This window comes from Lepidothrix coronata, unplaced genomic scaffold, assembly GCF_001604755.1.
Source record: "Lepidothrix coronata isolate B3197 unplaced genomic scaffold, Lepidothrix_coronata-1.0 Scaffold81, whole genome shotgun sequence".
In the NCBI taxonomy this organism is placed as follows: Eukaryota; Metazoa; Chordata; class Aves; order Passeriformes; family Pipridae; genus Lepidothrix; species Lepidothrix coronata.
Window position 1 is genome coordinate 3,045,954 of NW_016690261.1, and position 19,308 is coordinate 3,065,261.

At 44.5% G+C, this 19,308-nt stretch overlaps 2 protein-coding genes across 2 annotated transcripts; both read left to right on the plus strand.

Annotated features, from left to right (window-relative positions):
* Positions 1-1,175: 1,175 nt before the first annotated feature.
* LOC108499932 (SLIT and NTRK-like protein 1) lies at positions 1,176-4,778 on the plus strand. The gene has a single exon (XM_017820302.1). It carries the CDS (start codon positions 1,460-1,462, stop codon positions 3,536-3,538), a length of 2,079 nt encoding a protein of 692 aa, XP_017675791.1. The 5' UTR covers positions 1,176-1,459; the 3' UTR covers positions 3,539-4,778.
* A 2,675-nt stretch (positions 4,779-7,453) lies between these two features.
* Positions 7,454-11,056, plus strand: LOC108499933 (SLIT and NTRK-like protein 1). The gene has a single exon (XM_017820303.1). The coding sequence runs from the start codon at positions 7,738-7,740 to the stop codon at positions 9,814-9,816; it is 2,079 nt and encodes a 692-aa protein (XP_017675792.1). The 5' UTR covers positions 7,454-7,737; the 3' UTR covers positions 9,817-11,056.
* The last annotated feature ends 8,252 nt before the right edge of the window (positions 11,057-19,308 follow it).

Consider the following 19,308-nt stretch of genomic DNA (forward strand, 5'->3'; position numbering starts at 1 on the left):
GATCGTCTAAATTATGAAAAATAGAGAGGGAGAATGCCTTAATCCGCGCTTCGACATTGCACAGAGAACACCAGCAAGAGGCAAAATCCAGCATGAAACATCCTAGACTGCAGGGGAGGACGAAACGCATTTAAAGCAACGATGAAAATGGCGTGCAGAATAATTACCTCAAATTGCTATTCGCTTGACACCCTGACACTAATTCTGTTCAAGCCGTTGGGAAATACAATAAGGCAAACGCGCCTTCCTCTCCTGCTTTTGCAGGTGTGAGTGTGTGCAAACGGGGGACATAAGGAACCTGTCGGGAGGAGGGGAATGCTAAACTTTCCATCTTAAAAGAAAAGAAATAAATTAAATAATCCATTTACGAGAAAGCATCTAAATACATTGACAGTTTTTAATGCCAACGTTTTTAACGCTTGCCCTGTACGTGGATTGATTTTTTTTTCCTCTCCAGCATTCCCTCAGCAGATGGATTTTTGCCACTGCAGCTCAGCAGAGGGTGTCAGATCTTTCAGTGTGCACCAGGTTGAAACGAGCAGAGCCTCTTAGCAACTCTCCCTCTGCGTGCATGTGAGTGTGTGCGAGCGTGCGGCTCGGCAGCAGCGGAAGAAAAAGGAAAGAAGAGCGAGCGAGGGAGCGAGCGAGCAGGGGAGGCAGCGCGGTCGGCAGGGCGAGGCGAGGCGCGGCGCGGGCAGGCGGGCGGCCCCGGCCCCGGCCCCTCGGCGGGCCCCGGCCGCCGGCGGGCATGGGCAGCCGCGCACCGCAGCAGCGGGGGCAGGCGCCGCGCAGCTCCTAGGCTGGGGTGGGCAGCGCCTAGGCTGGGGCGAGCAGCTCCTGGGCTGGGGCGGGCAGCGCTTAGGCTGGGGAGGGCGCTTTCAGCACCGCGGCGCTGGACAGCGCCCGGCGGGCGGCGGGCGAGGAGCGCGGCTCCGCGGCCGCCCGGCAAGGTCAGTCCGCGCGGAGCCGCGCACGGCGCAGCCTCCGCGGCCACCGCCGCGCTCCCGCCCGCACCTCTCTAACATGCAGCGGCGGCCAGGGGCCAGCAGCACCGTGCCGGTGAGCCAGCCTGGCCAGCAGACCTCCACTTAGCTGCCCGGGAGGCGTCAGGGAGGGCGAGCGCGGAGGGGAATTTTTTTTCCTTCTACTTTTTTTTTTTTTTTTTTTTTTTTTTTTTTTTTTGCCTGCCTTGCAGTACGTGCCTGGATAGTTTGTGGATATAATTACTGACTGGAATCTGGGCTGTTGCAGTTGTACGTGGGGGGGGAGAGAGGAGAAAAGAAAGCATCCCCCCCCTCCACCGACCCTCCCTACTCTCCCCCCCCCTATTTTTTTTTCTCCCCTTTTGGTGGTGGTTCGGACATTTAATGTATTGAATGAACTGGAATTGCTTTCCGTGTGAGGAGGATGGTTGCTGTTACTTTGTGATGAGATCGGGAATGAATTGCTCGGTTTAAAAATGCTGCTTTGGATTCTGTTGCTGGAGACGTCTCTTTGTTTTGCTGCTGGAAACGTTACAGGGGACGTTTGCAAAGAGAAGATCTGTGCCTGCAACGAGATAGAAGGGGATTTGCACGTAGACTGTGAGAAAAAGGGATTTACCAGCCTGCAACATTTCAGCGCCCCAACTTCCCAGTTTTACCATTTATTCCTGCATGGCAATTCCCTGACTCGACTTTTCCCTAATGAGTTTGCTAACTTTTACAATGCGGTCAGTTTGCACATGGAAAACAACGGTTTGCATGAGATTGTTCCCGGGGCTTTTCTTGGGCTGCAGCTGGTGAAACGCTTGCACATAAACAACAATAAGATCAAATCGTTCAGGAAGCAGACTTTCCTGGGGCTGGACGATCTGGAATACCTCCAGGCAGATTTTAATCTATTGCGGGATATTGACCCGGGAGCATTTAGGGACTTAAACAAGCTAGAGGTGCTGATTTTAAATGACAATCTCATCAGCACCTTGCCCCCCAACGTGTTTCAGTACGTGCCGATCACCCACCTCGACCTGCGGGGAAACCGTCTTAAAACCTTGCCTTACGAGGAGGTCCTGGAGCAGATCCCAGGCATTGCTGAAATCCTGCTAGAGGATAACCCCTGGGACTGCACTTGCGATCTTCTGTCGTTGAAAGAATGGTTGGAAAACATACCTAAAAACGCTTTGATCGGCAGAGTGATTTGTGAGGCTCCCACTAGGTTGCAGGGCAAAGATTTAAATGAGACCACAGAGCAAGAGCTGTGCAAAAAGAACAGAGTAGATTCTAGCCTAGCTGCTCCCCCTGCTGAAGAAGAAACCTGCGATCCTGGTCCCATTCCAACCCCCTTTAAAATACATGGCAAAGAAGACCCTGCCACGCCAGGATCTGCTCCAAATGGAGGTACAAAGATTCCTGTCAACTGGCAAATCAAGACCAGACCCACTGCTGCTGTGTCAACAGTGAGTGCGAAGAGCAAGCTACCAGCTACCGTGTCCTGCCCACACATCTGCAGCTGTGATCAGATCCCTGGCTCGGGTTTAAAGGTTAATTGCAATGACAGGAATGTGAGCAGCTTGGTGGATTTGAAGCCCAAGCCATCCAATGTGCAGGAGCTATTTCTGAGAGACAACAAAATACACACCATAAGGAAATCCCACTTTCTGGATTACCGAAAACTTAATTTACTTGATCTGGGCAACAACAACATTGCCACCGTGGAGAACAACACCTTCAAGAACCTCTTTGATCTCCGATGGCTCTACATGGATAGCAACTACTTAGACACACTGTCCCGGGAGAAATTCGCTGGGCTGCAAAACCTGGAGTATCTGAACGTGGAGTTTAATGGGATCCAGATGATTATGCCTGGCACCTTCAATGCAATGCCCAAACTGAGAGTCCTCATCCTCAACAACAACCTACTGAGGTCTCTCCCAGTAGACGTGTTTGCCGGGGTCTCGCTTTCCAAGCTGAGCATACACAACAATTATTTCATGTACCTCCCAGTGGCAGGGGTGCTGGACCAGCTCACCTCCATCACCCAGATTGACCTGCACGGCAACCCATGGGACTGTACTTGCCCTATTGTGCCTTTCAAACAGTGGGCGGAGATGCTGCGCCCCAAGGTGATTATGAGCGACCTGAGATGCGAGTCCCCTGAAGATTTCTTCAAGGAGGATTTTGAGTCTCTCTCCAATGATGTGATTTGCCCTCAGTTAAAAATCTTGCCCACATTAACTTCTACAAACAAAAACAGCACCGGGCTGACAGAGACAGGTACTCACTCCAACTCCTACTTGGAGACCAGCCGGGTCTCTATTTCGGTGCTAGTGCCAGGGCTCCTGCTGGTTTTTGTGACCTCTGCCTTCACGGTGGTTGGCATGCTGGTGTTCATCCTGAGGAACAGAAAACGCTCCAAGAGGAGGGATGCCAACTCCTCTGCATCCGAAATCAACTCCTTGCAGACGGTCTGCGACTCGTCCTACTGGCACAACGGGCCCTACAGCGCCGACGGGGCCCACAGGGTGTACGACTGCGGCTCCCACTCCCTGTCGGACTGAGGCGGCGGGGGGGCGGGGGCGGTCACCATCTGGGATCGGCCTTTCACCTCCGGCCGGAGACGGCTCTGCACCTCCGCTGCTACCTTTTGTGAGAAACGAAACACACAGACACACGCACGCCCTTCCTCACAACCCCCATAACAAGGGCCGAGGCCCAGTGGGCGGCGGGGGGAGCTCGACGCCGGGGCGCATCCCTGCAGCGCCGCGCAGCCCGGCGAGGTGGGTGCATCCCCCACCCGTGCGCGGCCGGGACAGCGACAGACGGGTGAGGAGTCGCTTCCTTAGGCTCCGGCAGGGCGAAACACGGCTCTTGGTTTTGTAGAGCTTTTGTTCCATTGGGGTTTGTTTTGCTTTTTTGCCCTCTTCCTTTGTGGACCGACCCCTTTTCGAGAGGCCGGGAAAAAGAGGGGGCGGAGGACAGGCTGGTGTCGGCCTCCTCCTGACGGCAAAGCAGGAGTGGAAAGTTGCACGAAGGCATGAATGTAATGTAAATAAATGACTCCGACTCTGAAACAAATAGACAAATGGACAAAAAAAAAAAAAGTGCTGCATGGCTCGCATGGATACAACGCACCCCAGGGACGCTCCAGCCCCCAACTGGAAACAGCGTCTAGTTCACGCCATCATCCCTCTTACCTGATAAGTCCCTTCGTATCAAACCTTCTATATACGAAATACAGTATAATAATAAAAAGTGCCATTTCGCCATTTTTTTTTTGTGTGATCAATAGAGAGTAGAGTTTGTGCTTTTACCGTGGGAAAAAAAATGTAAAGGTTTTATTTAAGACATAGTTGCATGAGTATTCTCATTAGATTTTTTTTTTTTTTTAGGTGGGAATTACTTTGGCGGGAGAGATTTGCTTTGTTGATAGTGGGTTGTGTTTCGTTTTTCGGGGGCAGGGGCGGGGAGGGGAGGCTTTGATTTTGTTTCCTCTCTCTTCTTTTTCGATATACATATTTAGTATTGCCTTTCCATCTGAATGTAAAAATTAGTACCCTTGATTTTTATTATGGTAACAGTGTAAACATACAAAAAAAAGTCCAAGGCAGTTAAGCATGACCAATTAATGTCACTGTAGTGCTTAGGCTGCAAAGTTTAATGGTAGAAAATTCTGTGCTGTTGTAAATCTTACTATAACTTGAGGAAAACAGAACTGAGGAAGCAAGTGAAACTTACTAATTCTATTCGAGGATTTTATAATGGCATATTTTTTCAGTATTAAAGTGAAAATGTTTTCAACTCCTGGTCCTTACCATTTTTCCAACATCTAATTCTTGCAAATGGGTTACTTGAGTTTAGGGGACAGAGCCTCCTTTCAGTGCTCTGTGTGTGTTTCTCTCCCTCCCTCTCTCTCTTTCCCTCCTTCCCTCCCTTCCTCTTTCTCATTCATTGACAGGCAGAGACACAAACACCCTTCCTTCCCCCCTTTTCCCAATGTAAATAACACACAGAAGTTTCCTGCCTCCTTTCCTCGCCTCCGTTTTTTTATCCTTTTTTTTTTTTTTTTTTTTNCCCCATCACCAAGAGACAAAGTCAAAGAAACTATCAGGAGAAATGAATTAATGTGCCTCAATGTGGCACCAAGTTTCCTTCCCTCGTTTTTTTTTTCCTAATGAAACCACCGATATATTTCTTGTGGTGCTTTCTGTCTCAGTGGCATTTTATCTCTTCTGGTCCGTTTGTAATTTATTGGGCAGTCATTTTCAGGGTCAGGATTTCTCTCTTTTTGTCTGTTTTGTTTCCTACTCCTGTCCTATTTCCTTCCCCGTTTCCCCCTCCCTCCCTAGTATCTGCCTACCGTAACAAACCAAAAGGCCAAATCTTCATCCCGGGGACACGAAATGGCCACAGTAACTGTTGTAACTTGTCTGCGGTCTAATTACATTAATTTGATAAGATCATCGTCGGCAGGATGTCTAATTTATTTGCAAGCGGTAGCCAGGGAAAAGCTTTGACCAAATTAACATGCCGCTGGGACCAGGGGGTGCAGGCTCCATATGGCTTTCTGGATTTTCCTATAAATAACCCTCCTCCAACCCACTCCCACTGTTACATCCCCCCCTACCAGTACGCCGCAAAGTTCACCAGCAGGGCCGGACGGGAGAGGTACGGCCCCAGGCTGCAGGAGGCACCAAGAGGCTGGGCTGCCTCTCCCCCCTCCGTGCCTCCTCCTCCTCCTCCTCCTCCTCCTCCTTCTCCCCCTCCTCTCCCTCCTCTCCCTCCTCCTTCTCTTCAGCGCGGTTTGACAAGCAAAGGGGAAAGGCGGGTTTCCACTTGCACCACCAGAGGTGCAACTGGTTCTTCGCTCGTAGGCATCTGAAACCCATCCAAATGATGCAGAAACTTTTGTGTGCTTGGTTCCTGTCTTTAAGGCCAGGCACCGATTTTTCCGCTGTGTAATCTCTTTTGTCAGAAGGGTAGGAGCTGGAAAGGGCGGCGGGGGGAGGGGGGGGGGGGGGGGGGGGGGGGGTGGAGAGGGAGGAGGCTGGGGTGAGAAGTAGGAGGGGGTCGAGGGAAGCAGGCATTTGATTTCCACAGAGCGTATAATAGGAGCATCCCTAGAAAAATATCTATGCGTGGACATACGTGCATCTCTGTATTTTTATACAGAGATAAGAATAACTCAGTTTCTACCCTCTCCTCCCCTCTTTAAGGGAGACACTATACTCTGTGGGAACAGGTAGTGTGAACTGCTAGCAGTGCAGCAATCCCCTCCCCCCTACTTACCCTCTTTTCTGTGATCGTCTAAATTATGAAAAATAGAGAGGGAGAATGCCTTAATCCGCGCTTCGACATTGCACAGAGAACACCAGCAAGAGGCAAAATCCAGCATGAAACATCCTAGACTGCAGGGGAGGACGAAACGCATTTAAAGCAACGATGAAAATGGCGTGCAGAATAATTACCTCAAATTGCTATTCGCTTGACACCCTGACACTAATTCTGTTCAAGCCGTTGGGAAATACAATAAGGCAAACGCGCCTTCCTCTCCTGCTTTTGCAGGTGTGAGTGTGTGCAAACGGGGGACATAAGGAACCTGTCGGGAGGAGGGGAATGCTAAACTTTCCATCTTAAAAGAAAAGAAATAAATTAAATAATCCATTTACGAGAAAGCATCTAAATACATTGACAGTTTTTAATGCCAACGTTTTTAACGCTTGCCCTGTACGTGGATTGATTTTTTTTTCCTCTCCAGCATTCCCTCAGCAGATGGATTTTTGCCACTGCAGCTCAGCAGAGGGTGTCAGATCTTTCAGTGTGCACCAGGTTGAAACGAGCAGAGCCTCTTAGCAACTCTCCCTCTGCGTGCATGTGAGTGTGTGCGAGCGTGCGGCTCGGCAGCAGCGGAAGAAAAAGGAAAGAAGAGCGAGCGAGGGAGCGAGCGAGCAGGGGAGGCAGCGCGGTCGGCAGGGCGAGGCGAGGCGCGGCGCGGGCAGGCGGGCGGCCCCGGCCCCGGCCCCTCGGCGGGCCCCGGCCGCCGGCGGGCATGGGCAGCCGCGCACCGCAGCAGCGGGGGCAGGCGCCGCGCAGCTCCTAGGCTGGGGTGGGCAGCGCCTAGGCTGGGGCGAGCAGCTCCTGGGCTGGGGCGGGCAGCGCTTAGGCTGGGGAGGGCGCTTTCAGCACCGCGGCGCTGGACAGCGCCCGGCGGGCGGCGGGCGAGGAGCGCGGCTCCGCGGCCGCCCGGCAAGGTCAGTCCGCGCGGAGCCGCGCACGGCGCAGCCTCCGCGGCCACCGCCGCGCTCCCGCCCGCACCTCTCTAACATGCAGCGGCGGCCAGGGGCCAGCAGCACCGTGCCGGTGAGCCAGCCTGGCCAGCAGACCTCCACTTAGCTGCCCGGGAGGCGTCAGGGAGGGCGAGCGCGGAGGGGAATTTTTTTTCCTTCTACTTTTTTTTTTTTTTTTTTTTTTTTTTTTTTTTTTGCCTGCCTTGCAGTACGTGCCTGGATAGTTTGTGGATATAATTACTGACTGGAATCTGGGCTGTTGCAGTTGTACGTGGGGGGGGAGAGAGGAGAAAAGAAAGCATCCCCCCCCTCCACCGACCCTCCCTACTCTCCCCCCCCCTATTTTTTTTTCTCCCCTTTTGGTGGTGGTTCGGACATTTAATGTATTGAATGAACTGGAATTGCTTTCCGTGTGAGGAGGATGGTTGCTGTTACTTTGTGATGAGATCGGGAATGAATTGCTCGGTTTAAAAATGCTGCTTTGGATTCTGTTGCTGGAGACGTCTCTTTGTTTTGCTGCTGGAAACGTTACAGGGGACGTTTGCAAAGAGAAGATCTGTGCCTGCAACGAGATAGAAGGGGATTTGCACGTAGACTGTGAGAAAAAGGGATTTACCAGCCTGCAACATTTCAGCGCCCCAACTTCCCAGTTTTACCATTTATTCCTGCATGGCAATTCCCTGACTCGACTTTTCCCTAATGAGTTTGCTAACTTTTACAATGCGGTCAGTTTGCACATGGAAAACAACGGTTTGCATGAGATTGTTCCCGGGGCTTTTCTTGGGCTGCAGCTGGTGAAACGCTTGCACATAAACAACAATAAGATCAAATCGTTCAGGAAGCAGACTTTCCTGGGGCTGGACGATCTGGAATACCTCCAGGCAGATTTTAATCTATTGCGGGATATTGACCCGGGAGCATTTAGGGACTTAAACAAGCTAGAGGTGCTGATTTTAAATGACAATCTCATCAGCACCTTGCCCCCCAACGTGTTTCAGTACGTGCCGATCACCCACCTCGACCTGCGGGGAAACCGTCTTAAAACCTTGCCTTACGAGGAGGTCCTGGAGCAGATCCCAGGCATTGCTGAAATCCTGCTAGAGGATAACCCCTGGGACTGCACTTGCGATCTTCTGTCGTTGAAAGAATGGTTGGAAAACATACCTAAAAACGCTTTGATCGGCAGAGTGATTTGTGAGGCTCCCACTAGGTTGCAGGGCAAAGATTTAAATGAGACCACAGAGCAAGAGCTGTGCAAAAAGAACAGAGTAGATTCTAGCCTAGCTGCTCCCCCTGCTGAAGAAGAAACCTGCGATCCTGGTCCCATTCCAACCCCCTTTAAAATACATGGCAAAGAAGACCCTGCCACGCCAGGATCTGCTCCAAATGGAGGTACAAAGATTCCTGTCAACTGGCAAATCAAGACCAGACCCACTGCTGCTGTGTCAACAGTGAGTGCGAAGAGCAAGCTACCAGCTACCGTGTCCTGCCCACACATCTGCAGCTGTGATCAGATCCCTGGCTCGGGTTTAAAGGTTAATTGCAATGACAGGAATGTGAGCAGCTTGGTGGATTTGAAGCCCAAGCCATCCAATGTGCAGGAGCTATTTCTGAGAGACAACAAAATACACACCATAAGGAAATCCCACTTTCTGGATTACCGAAAACTTAATTTACTTGATCTGGGCAACAACAACATTGCCACCGTGGAGAACAACACCTTCAAGAACCTCTTTGATCTCCGATGGCTCTACATGGATAGCAACTACTTAGACACACTGTCCCGGGAGAAATTCGCTGGGCTGCAAAACCTGGAGTATCTGAACGTGGAGTTTAATGGGATCCAGATGATTATGCCTGGCACCTTCAATGCAATGCCCAAACTGAGAGTCCTCATCCTCAACAACAACCTACTGAGGTCTCTCCCAGTAGACGTGTTTGCCGGGGTCTCGCTTTCCAAGCTGAGCATACACAACAATTATTTCATGTACCTCCCAGTGGCAGGGGTGCTGGACCAGCTCACCTCCATCACCCAGATTGACCTGCACGGCAACCCATGGGACTGTACTTGCCCTATTGTGCCTTTCAAACAGTGGGCGGAGATGCTGCGCCCCAAGGTGATTATGAGCGACCTGAGATGCGAGTCCCCTGAAGATTTCTTCAAGGAGGATTTTGAGTCTCTCTCCAATGATGTGATTTGCCCTCAGTTAAAAATCTTGCCCACATTAACTTCTACAAACAAAAACAGCACCGGGCTGACAGAGACAGGTACTCACTCCAACTCCTACTTGGAGACCAGCCGGGTCTCTATTTCGGTGCTAGTGCCAGGGCTCCTGCTGGTTTTTGTGACCTCTGCCTTCACGGTGGTTGGCATGCTGGTGTTCATCCTGAGGAACAGAAAACGCTCCAAGAGGAGGGATGCCAACTCCTCTGCATCCGAAATCAACTCCTTGCAGACGGTCTGCGACTCGTCCTACTGGCACAACGGGCCCTACAGCGCCGACGGGGCCCACAGGGTGTACGACTGCGGCTCCCACTCCCTGTCGGACTGAGGCGGCGGGGGGGCGGGGGCGGTCACCATCTGGGATCGGCCTTTCACCTCCGGCCGGAGACGGCTCTGCACCTCCGCTGCTACCTTTTGTGAGAAACGAAACACACAGACACACGCACGCCCTTCCTCACAACCCCCATAACAAGGGCCGAGGCCCAGTGGGCGGCGGGGGGAGCTCGACGCCGGGGCGCATCCCTGCAGCGCCGCGCAGCCCGGCGAGGTGGGTGCATCCCCCACCCGTGCGCGGCCGGGACAGCGACAGACGGGTGAGGAGTCGCTTCCTTAGGCTCCGGCAGGGCGAAACACGGCTCTTGGTTTTGTAGAGCTTTTGTTCCATTGGGGTTTGTTTTGCTTTTTTGCCCTCTTCCTTTGTGGACCGACCCCTTTTCGAGAGGCCGGGAAAAAGAGGGGGCGGAGGACAGGCTGGTGTCGGCCTCCTCCTGACGGCAAAGCAGGAGTGGAAAGTTGCACGAAGGCATGAATGTAATGTAAATAAATGACTCCGACTCTGAAACAAATAGACAAATGGACAAAAAAAAAAAAAGTGCTGCATGGCTCGCATGGATACAACGCACCCCAGGGACGCTCCAGCCCCCAACTGGAAACAGCGTCTAGTTCACGCCATCATCCCTCTTACCTGATAAGTCCCTTCGTATCAAACCTTCTATATACGAAATACAGTATAATAATAAAAAGTGCCATTTCGCCATTTTTTTTTTGTGTGATCAATAGAGAGTAGAGTTTGTGCTTTTACCGTGGGAAAAAAAATGTAAAGGTTTTATTTAAGACATAGTTGCATGAGTATTCTCATTAGATTTTTTTTTTTTTTTAGGTGGGAATTACTTTGGCGGGAGAGATTTGCTTTGTTGATAGTGGGTTGTGTTTCGTTTTTCGGGGGCAGGGGCGGGGAGGGGAGGCTTTGATTTTGTTTCCTCTCTCTTCTTTTTCGATATACATATTTAGTATTGCCTTTCCATCTGAATGTAAAAATTAGTACCCTTGATTTTTATTATGGTAACAGTGTAAACATACAAAAAAAAGTCCAAGGCAGTTAAGCATGACCAATTAATGTCACTGTAGTGCTTAGGCTGCAAAGTTTAATGGTAGAAAATTCTGTGCTGTTGTAAATCTTACTATAACTTGAGGAAAACAGAACTGAGGAAGCAAGTGAAACTTACTAATTCTATTCGAGGATTTTATAATGGCATATTTTTTCAGTATTAAAGTGAAAATGTTTTCAACTCCTGGTCCTTACCATTTTTCCAACATCTAATTCTTGCAAATGGGTTACTTGAGTTTAGGGGACAGAGCCTCCTTTCAGTGCTCTGTGTGTGTTTCTCTCCCTCCCTCTCTCTCTTTCCCTCCTTCCCTCCCTTCCTCTTTCTCATTCATTGACAGGCAGAGACACAAACACCCTTCCTTCCCCCCTTTTCCCAATGTAAATAACACACAGAAGTTTCCTGCCTCCTTTCCTCGCCTCCGTTTTTTTATCCTTTTTTTTTTTTTTTTTTAATAACGAGGCAATGAATCCCTTTATTAATACTGTGAATCTCTCGCTGCTGTAGCTGCTGTCGCCGCCTCTGCTGCACACACTGCAGAGATATTAGAGATGTTAGTGGGAATTTGCTTTAAGTGCCACTGCCCAGCTTGGTCTCATTAAGCTGGAGCCGAATTTCCGCCGTCCAGCATTCCCGCCCGGGAGCAGCTGCAGGCGGCCAGGCTTCAGCAGCTGCCGCCAGTGGGAAAACGAATTAGTGCAGGGATTTTCCCGTTCCTGCACTGGGTACCTCCGCCCTTTGATATTAAATGTTGAAAAAAAAGAAAAACACAGCGCAGTGCTGCAGTTGGACTTCAGGCAGTTCGCGTTTGATCCCGTTTCTGTGCCGAGAAAGTGCCCCTAAACTCAGTCAAACCTGTAAAGGCAAAAGTCCCTGCAAATCACTTGTAACTCACAGCTCAAGTCCCAGTGGAGATATGGAGAATTTCAGTCACGTTGCTCCTGACTTTCTCCAGGCAGAGAATCCTTTTAAAGAGTAAAACACCATAAGGGATTTGCTAAACTTCAAATACTGATTCGGTTTGCTTTATAGAAAATGCCCACCTTTGGGAGCTGCGAGGAGAAAACAGACATACATTCATACACATTGCAATAGGTACACTCTTGAAAATTAGGCAGAAGCCTGATCGCGGGTGTTCATGAAGTATTAAACGTGGGGATATATCATTCCTCCAGAAACCTTTATCACAGTGGAAAAATTTGCAGACTCCTAGAAAATACCTTGAGGTTTGGTTGTGTAGCTCTGAAAATGGCATGGCCTGCTTAACTATACAAACCGGTTCTGTTTCAAGGCCCCTTCTTTATTCCATCTTGCTGCTTCATTGGACTGATTGTTCTGCCAAGACATTCTGTGTAAGACAAAGTGATGGCAGTAGAGGCACTAGTTTGCCATTGTGCAATCTACATTGTGCAGATTGAGAAGAAAAAACAAATGCATTTACGTATGAACCAGTATTTCTTCCTTGGGAGGCCATGAACTTCAGCTTAGAAATAGAAATCGTTCAAAATAACCTGTTTAAGTATAAGCCAGTGCACCCCTGCATGACTACCTAAATCTTGCTGCCTTCTTCACGATATTGTGGTGATAAAATTGAGTAACTGAGAAAATTAAAGATACATCTCATGCTAAAAAAATAAATCATAATTGCGTTAGAAGTACTGTTAGAGAAGTTAAGATAAAAGATATAGTAAATTAAATATGATAAATCACTGACTGAAATCAGATGTGCAGGCATTTCAGAGAATATAATGCTAAATATATGTAATTCTAATTTGTCACCATTGAGAGGTAGCATAAAGTTACAACTTTGCTCATTTACTTTCCTTAAAGTACTAGTTTATTGGCACATCTAAATAGAAATATCCACTCAATTGAAGAGTTGAAGATATGCATTTATCAACCTGTTTCTAGGCTGGGGGAAATAACAAAATGGACCTTTTTCTTTCTATTTCATTTTCTGATTTTAACATTCACAGGATTCTTTCTTCCATCCTGCAGACACTTGCCCTTAGGACACATAAATCACACAACTCTCCGAGATGATATAATAATTACCAGACCTTGAATTACAATGTTTATCTTATTTGCATGTTTAGCACTTCCATGATTATTTTTATCAAAACAAAACACTCAAACAAAGAGAAACATAAGGGAAAGAAAAGGGATGATTGAGGATGTATTGAAGAGGAATGAAGCGCAAATATGTTAAATATATTCAGCTGTACTGCATTAACAACAGTAACAAAACAGCAAATGTTTTATTTGTTTGATAAAGAGTGTCATAATATTTCGAACACTGGAAGCCTATACAATATCTGCGTTGTGACAAAACGTGATTTTTTTTCTTGCTAACTTAAGAATCTCATAACTTCAACCATAACTTATATCATATTAAATAGCTTCTTATTCCTTCTTAATCATTACAGCAAAGAGATTTCTGCTCTTTCAGAATAGACAGAAAAGGAACGCATATATTGTTCAGTTAGTTTAAAAAAAAAGATTGTGGTGTTTAGTTTGTTTTGGGTTTTTTTTTCTACAAACACTTCAATTAAGAATAGCCTCCAATTTAAACTGTTGCCATAGAAATCTATGCCTGTATACATGGTAGCCTCTTGCATGCCATTGAAGAAGAATAAATGGAACTATAAAGCAATCTGATAAAATTTTAAATTCATACCAATAGGTGATGTGTATCATTTTAAGCAGAATTGTACTGTTGGAACTGCACAGGAAAGCATCATTATATTCCTTTACTAAATGTATTGTTTGTGCCAGATAATTTTATAACTTCAGTACAATTGTATTGAAATTACACTGTTTCAGATCTGCTTGCAAACTAAGGTGATGTAAACTTTGAGGGTTTTTTTTGTTTGGTTTGGGTTGGAGTTGTTTTGTTTAGTTGTGGGGGTTTTTTTGTTTTGGTTTGGTTTTTTTTAGCAAGAGTGGGGGCAGATGTTATCTGATGGAGAAGAAAAGGCTTTGTGTGCTAGTCTTTACTCAGGTAGAAAAGTAATTAATTACACAAATTGAACAATTCACACTTTTTTTTAAGCTGGTGCAAAGCTCATTGGGGGGAAAGTTAGGGCAAGGAGGCTGCAAAATGCTCCTCCTTCCCAATAGAATAATCTCCACCTTCCATTACCCATAAGAAGTTTGTAGGGCTCCCAAATATGAAAGTCTGCCAAAGACAAGTAGCTCTTAGTAAAGAGACAACCTCTTTCCCTTTGTATTATTGTCAATGGCTTGTTCAGTAGCAAAACAAAGCAGGGATTTATTGGAGATGAAATGAAAGACTTTTAAATTGCTCTTTCTTTCCTGTGTAACCTTCTCCAAGACAAAGCTACATCTGGGGACTTTCTTGGAAAACAGTGCACAAGATATGTGCAAATCTCTGATGCCCTTGTTTTTTCTTATATTTGGAGTTTGAATCTGCATGGCAATTGTTTTATTGTATACCAGACTTTCTAGTTGTTTGTACTATTTGGATCAGTCAGAGTGAGTTTGGCCACATTTTTATTCACATGTGATCAAAAGTGAGCACTCTCAGATGTTAAAGGACTTCATTAGATAGATCTTTCTGTATTTAGTAAACTTTCCCTAGATATATACACGAAGTAGGACAATTTCTGTGGCTGAATATTATTCAAGGTGTTTGTGCAGTTCAAATTTGTGAGACTTCTTTGTGATTAATGATACAGAAATTTCCAGGCAATGGGCAGGAGTATATGGCTGCTGTACAAATACCTTTTTTGGTATTTGGGAACAAGTCAGAAAGGGGAGAATTAATAGGCTGTGTTCATAAGCTATGGCTTTCCTAAGATCACACAGATATTTGTGTAATATCTTTAAAATTAATAATCTGTTTAAACCGTATTAAGAATGTGGACAGATCAGAAGAATCATTTTATTTTACTCAGCTTTTCCCAGAGGAATATTAGCACTGGAAAAAATCTGGACTAAAATTGTTATAAGCATTGTATTATATTACACAACATTAGTTATGAGTATGTTTAGCAATGGTACCTTAATGGGTTAATTTGTAACAGAAGTTGATATTCAGCATAAATGTCTGTGAGTTTCAGAAACTTTATAATTTTATCCTTTTGGGTTAAGAAATATAAATGAGATCCATCCGTATTACTCCTCCAAGATTAATTACCAGGTTAATTGACGTATTGTTACACTGAATGGTTCCATTTACCAGCTAAAGTTTTTGAATCAATTTCTGTGTATACTTCTTATATACATTAAGCAGTTACATGAGAGAGGAACAAAGTCAGCAGAAAGTCCCCTGGAAGGAAATAGTAGTCTTCTGCATTATACACTTGACTGCTAAGATTGAAAATTCATAGCAAACAATGGACCAAAAAAGTCCATTGTAGAACACACTTAGTTGACTTTAACTGACTGCTTTAACTGCCATTAATTTAGGGGTATCAGTGGCACAAAGTGCTCTTGGAAGAAAGTATTGCCTCCTTAGATATATTGGTGCCAGCAGAACTCCTTCTCTATCCTTCTCTCTTTCTATTAGGCAGTCAGATTGATCCCCCTCAGCTAGTTTCCAATGAAGCCAGTGGAACAAATTCTCTTGGCTATTAATGACTTTGGATGATGTCATGACCATTCAGACTGACTCCTCAAGCTTTGGTCTCAAACTGTGTCTAAGCATGGGTTCTCATGTTTGGTTCGTGTTACTTTGTCCTTCCTGAATCCACTACATCTCTTGCAAGTGGGAAGTTTAGCAAACAAGGTGCTATGAAGAAATTAAGCAGCAGTATGGTCTGGTGGAAAAAAATAGGGAATATGATTCATTTTTTGGATTTGCTATCTAAGCTGGAATGTAGGTGGCATTTGTCTCACCTAGTTTGATGGGCCTCAATAAGCTGCCCCAGCACAAGTCAGTAGTGCCCTAGGAGGTGTCCCAGAGTATCTGAGGTATGTGCATGAGACTGGTAGATACAAAATGAGGACTTGGGTACACTCATATATTTCTACAGTGGCAGCTGGACTCTAGATGGGATGCATTAGGGTATCTGAATAAGAGTAGACACCCATGTGGGAACAACTGAATTGAATTCCTGACCTACACTGAGAGAGCCTGGTGGTTTGGTTCACTTGATTCATCTAAGTGATTTGAATTGTCTTGGTGTCTGAGCTGTCAGCATGGTGCTGACAGAAAAGACTCAAGGCTTTTGGGACATATGGTGAGCTGGTGCCCAGGAAACGTGCTGTAAGACACCACAAATGGCACTGCATGCAAATGGGCAAATGAGATGAACCCTAAATGTAGCTCAGTTAGGTATTAGGTACAGCTACAGTGCAGATAATGAAATGCATGTGATAATTAAATCAAACCCTTGAAATTACATTAAAGAAGTTATATCAGAGGTGGTTAACTGAGACATGATAATTTTTAAAGAACAACTGTTATATTTTAGAGGTTATCAATAGAAGTCACATATATACCACACACCCTTTTTGTCTGTTTTCCTAACTTGGATTTTATTTTTGTCTTTTCAAATTGATAGGACTATGATTTGGGGATTGCATCCTAATGATTGCTTTTGGATGGGACTCCTATTTTAGTCGATGCCTTTAGAAATTGCTACAGTATGTAATAACTATAATAGTAACATCATAAAGTAATATAGGGCTCAGGAAACAGAAATGTAACAACAACAAAAAAATCCTGACAGTTATTGCTGATACCATAATAATAAATAACTGTTTCCTGGGTTAAGCTTGAAATATAAATGAGGAGTACAATACTCCAGGGTTGTAGTCATTATTGAAGTCATTAAGCTGATCACAATGAAAGGTAAGTGCTACAAATGGATGAGAAAATGCGGTGGAAAGAATTTCAGAAAAAAAAAAAGGTTTGGTTTATGAAAAGAGAGTGCAAAATTGTTAAGTGATTTATCACAGGAGGTTTGAAAAGAAAAAATATAATTTAATTATGGACACACATTAACAACTTATTCACATGAGATATCTTAAAGGGAAGACAGATGGTAGAAAATATTTAAGTGCAGGATGTAGAATATGTAGCTAGACCCTAGAGATGATTAGTCAGTTGCTCAGGATAAAAATGGCACAACAAAATTGGTGGTATTGTGTACTGGGCATTTCACAAGCAATATGGACTTTTAGAGAGAAGAGTCAGAAGTTAGCTTGGGCACAAATGGGGAGAATGGAAACAGAAAAATAGTATAGAATTTTTTCTCACTGTTACAGTTTGGGAAGCAAATGTTTTGAAATGAGTGAGTATAGTTATAAAGGTTATTTTATCAGGTGTCTTTATTGTGGTAGTGTCTTTATTTTAGCTAGCTTGGTTAGAAGATTTTGACAAACAGGGTCTACTCAAAATGTAAGCATAGTACTAATTTTCCGATGTCTGATTAACATCATAGTAGTTGAAAAAAAAAGTATGTGAAGGAAAAGATCCTTTCCTGGAAAAGCTAGGTCAATGGATACCTGTAAACCACTGAAATAGAAACAATCATCCAAATTTTGGGGTGTATTTTCACTGTTGCAATAATCTTAGATCCCTATCAGAAATTGTGTTCTTTCCTATGACATTATGTGTAGCAGAGAATAATAATATTAGTAAAGATACCTTTCACATTTAAGGTTTTTGTTTGCTTGTTTTGTTTTGTTTTATTTTTAGTTTCGTTTTGGGGGTGTTGTGTGGTATTTTTTTGTTTTTGGGGTTTGTTTTTTTGTTTTATCTCTGCGTTTTTTTCTTTTAGAATTTTTTCTTTGTCTTTTTTGTGCTTTAATTTAGATATACGTATTTTTGAACATGATGCAGAAGCAAAACACAACAGCATGAGAATGAACAAAAGGAATGCACTAAGTAAAGTGCTAGTCCCTGCAGATTTGCTGAAATTATTCAGGAAGGATAATTGTGAGGCTGAACAACAGAGTGAAAGATGTTACTGACATTGGCTAAAGGTACTCATGGGAAAAGGAAACACTTAACATTTTTGAAAGGTCTTTCTATGCTGCTATTAATGAATGATCTTAACTAACTAAAATTTTAGTATAAGACAATACTCTTCTGTAACCAAATAAATGAGAAGGTATATTTAGAATGATGATTAGACTGTAGATTTGGGTCTTACAATAAGGCAATATTGAAATTAAGCTGAGAAGGAAGTGGTTCTTACTGCAGAATCATAAGTTGCTGTCTGCCCAAACTTATTAACTCAGTTGCAGGCATGTATATTAAATTAGGCACATTTGTCCTTTGAACAAATTCATAGTATTCATAAATTCCAATCTGAATAATAAATTCAAGGACTCTTAGCTGCATTCTTACTGTACCTGAGCATGTCCATTATGTTATATGGAAGAATTAAGAATGGAACAAAAGTAAAGAAAAAAAGTATTAATAAGGTTTCAAAATAGGTTGCATGTTTTAAAGGATCAGTTCTAGTCAGAAGTGCTACATTATTAGCAGAGTACTGGTCAGATAATGCAATATGGTTCATTTACATAGATTTTATTTGTATAGTTGGTTTTTTGAAAGCAATAAACTTCTGATTATGAATCAACAATCTTAGGACACAAACATTTAGTAAAAGATGTTAAATTTAAAATAGTTGCTATAGAAGGGTTGATAGTACTAGTATTAATGGAACCTTAATCATATCTAGCACGATGTAGAAAGTAAATGGAAATTATCAAAATATGTGTTTCATCAGATCATATATATTTTTTAGAATTAATCCCATTCATTTTAAGTTTATGTAGTTTTCAGTGAATTAATACTGTTTTTCCAGATGTCAGGGTTTACAAAATTCAGAAAAAATTACTTTTGTAGAGAGAAGAAAGCCAGTTGCAAATCTTTCTTATATCTTGATTTATGAGCAATCAATTTTTATGTTTCACACAGGACCAAATTTTCAAACAATGGTGGAAGAAGAAAAAAACTTAGAAAACAAAATTGTGTGACATAGATCCTTTTGCATTGGACTGAGTGGTCCATAACTCTTTGACTGGAATGGGATCCTTTATTCTGCTAAATTAATGGAACCAGAATGTGAGTGAACTCAAGCACTGGGAGCTATAATCCATAATAGATAATACATAGTGGAGAATCCCTACTGAATAACTGTTATATCATAACCTAGCTTTTTTCCACAGTTCTCAGATAGCTCTGGCCAAGACAAAATTGCTGCAGAAGGGACAAGCCCTTGGCAGCATGAACATGAGCCAATTTGTACTTGGAATTTGAGCCTATAATTTAATTCTGTTTCTTGCTCATTTAGAAGTGTGAATATTCACAGTGTATCTCCTGTGGGTTCAGCATTTGGCCCAGAGATTCATAGATGGGCTCAAAAAAAATTTTTTTTTTCTTGTAGTTGTTGTTTTTTGGTTTTGGTTTTGTTTTTTTTTTGTTGTTATTGTTGTGTTCCCCTTCCTGATTCCTG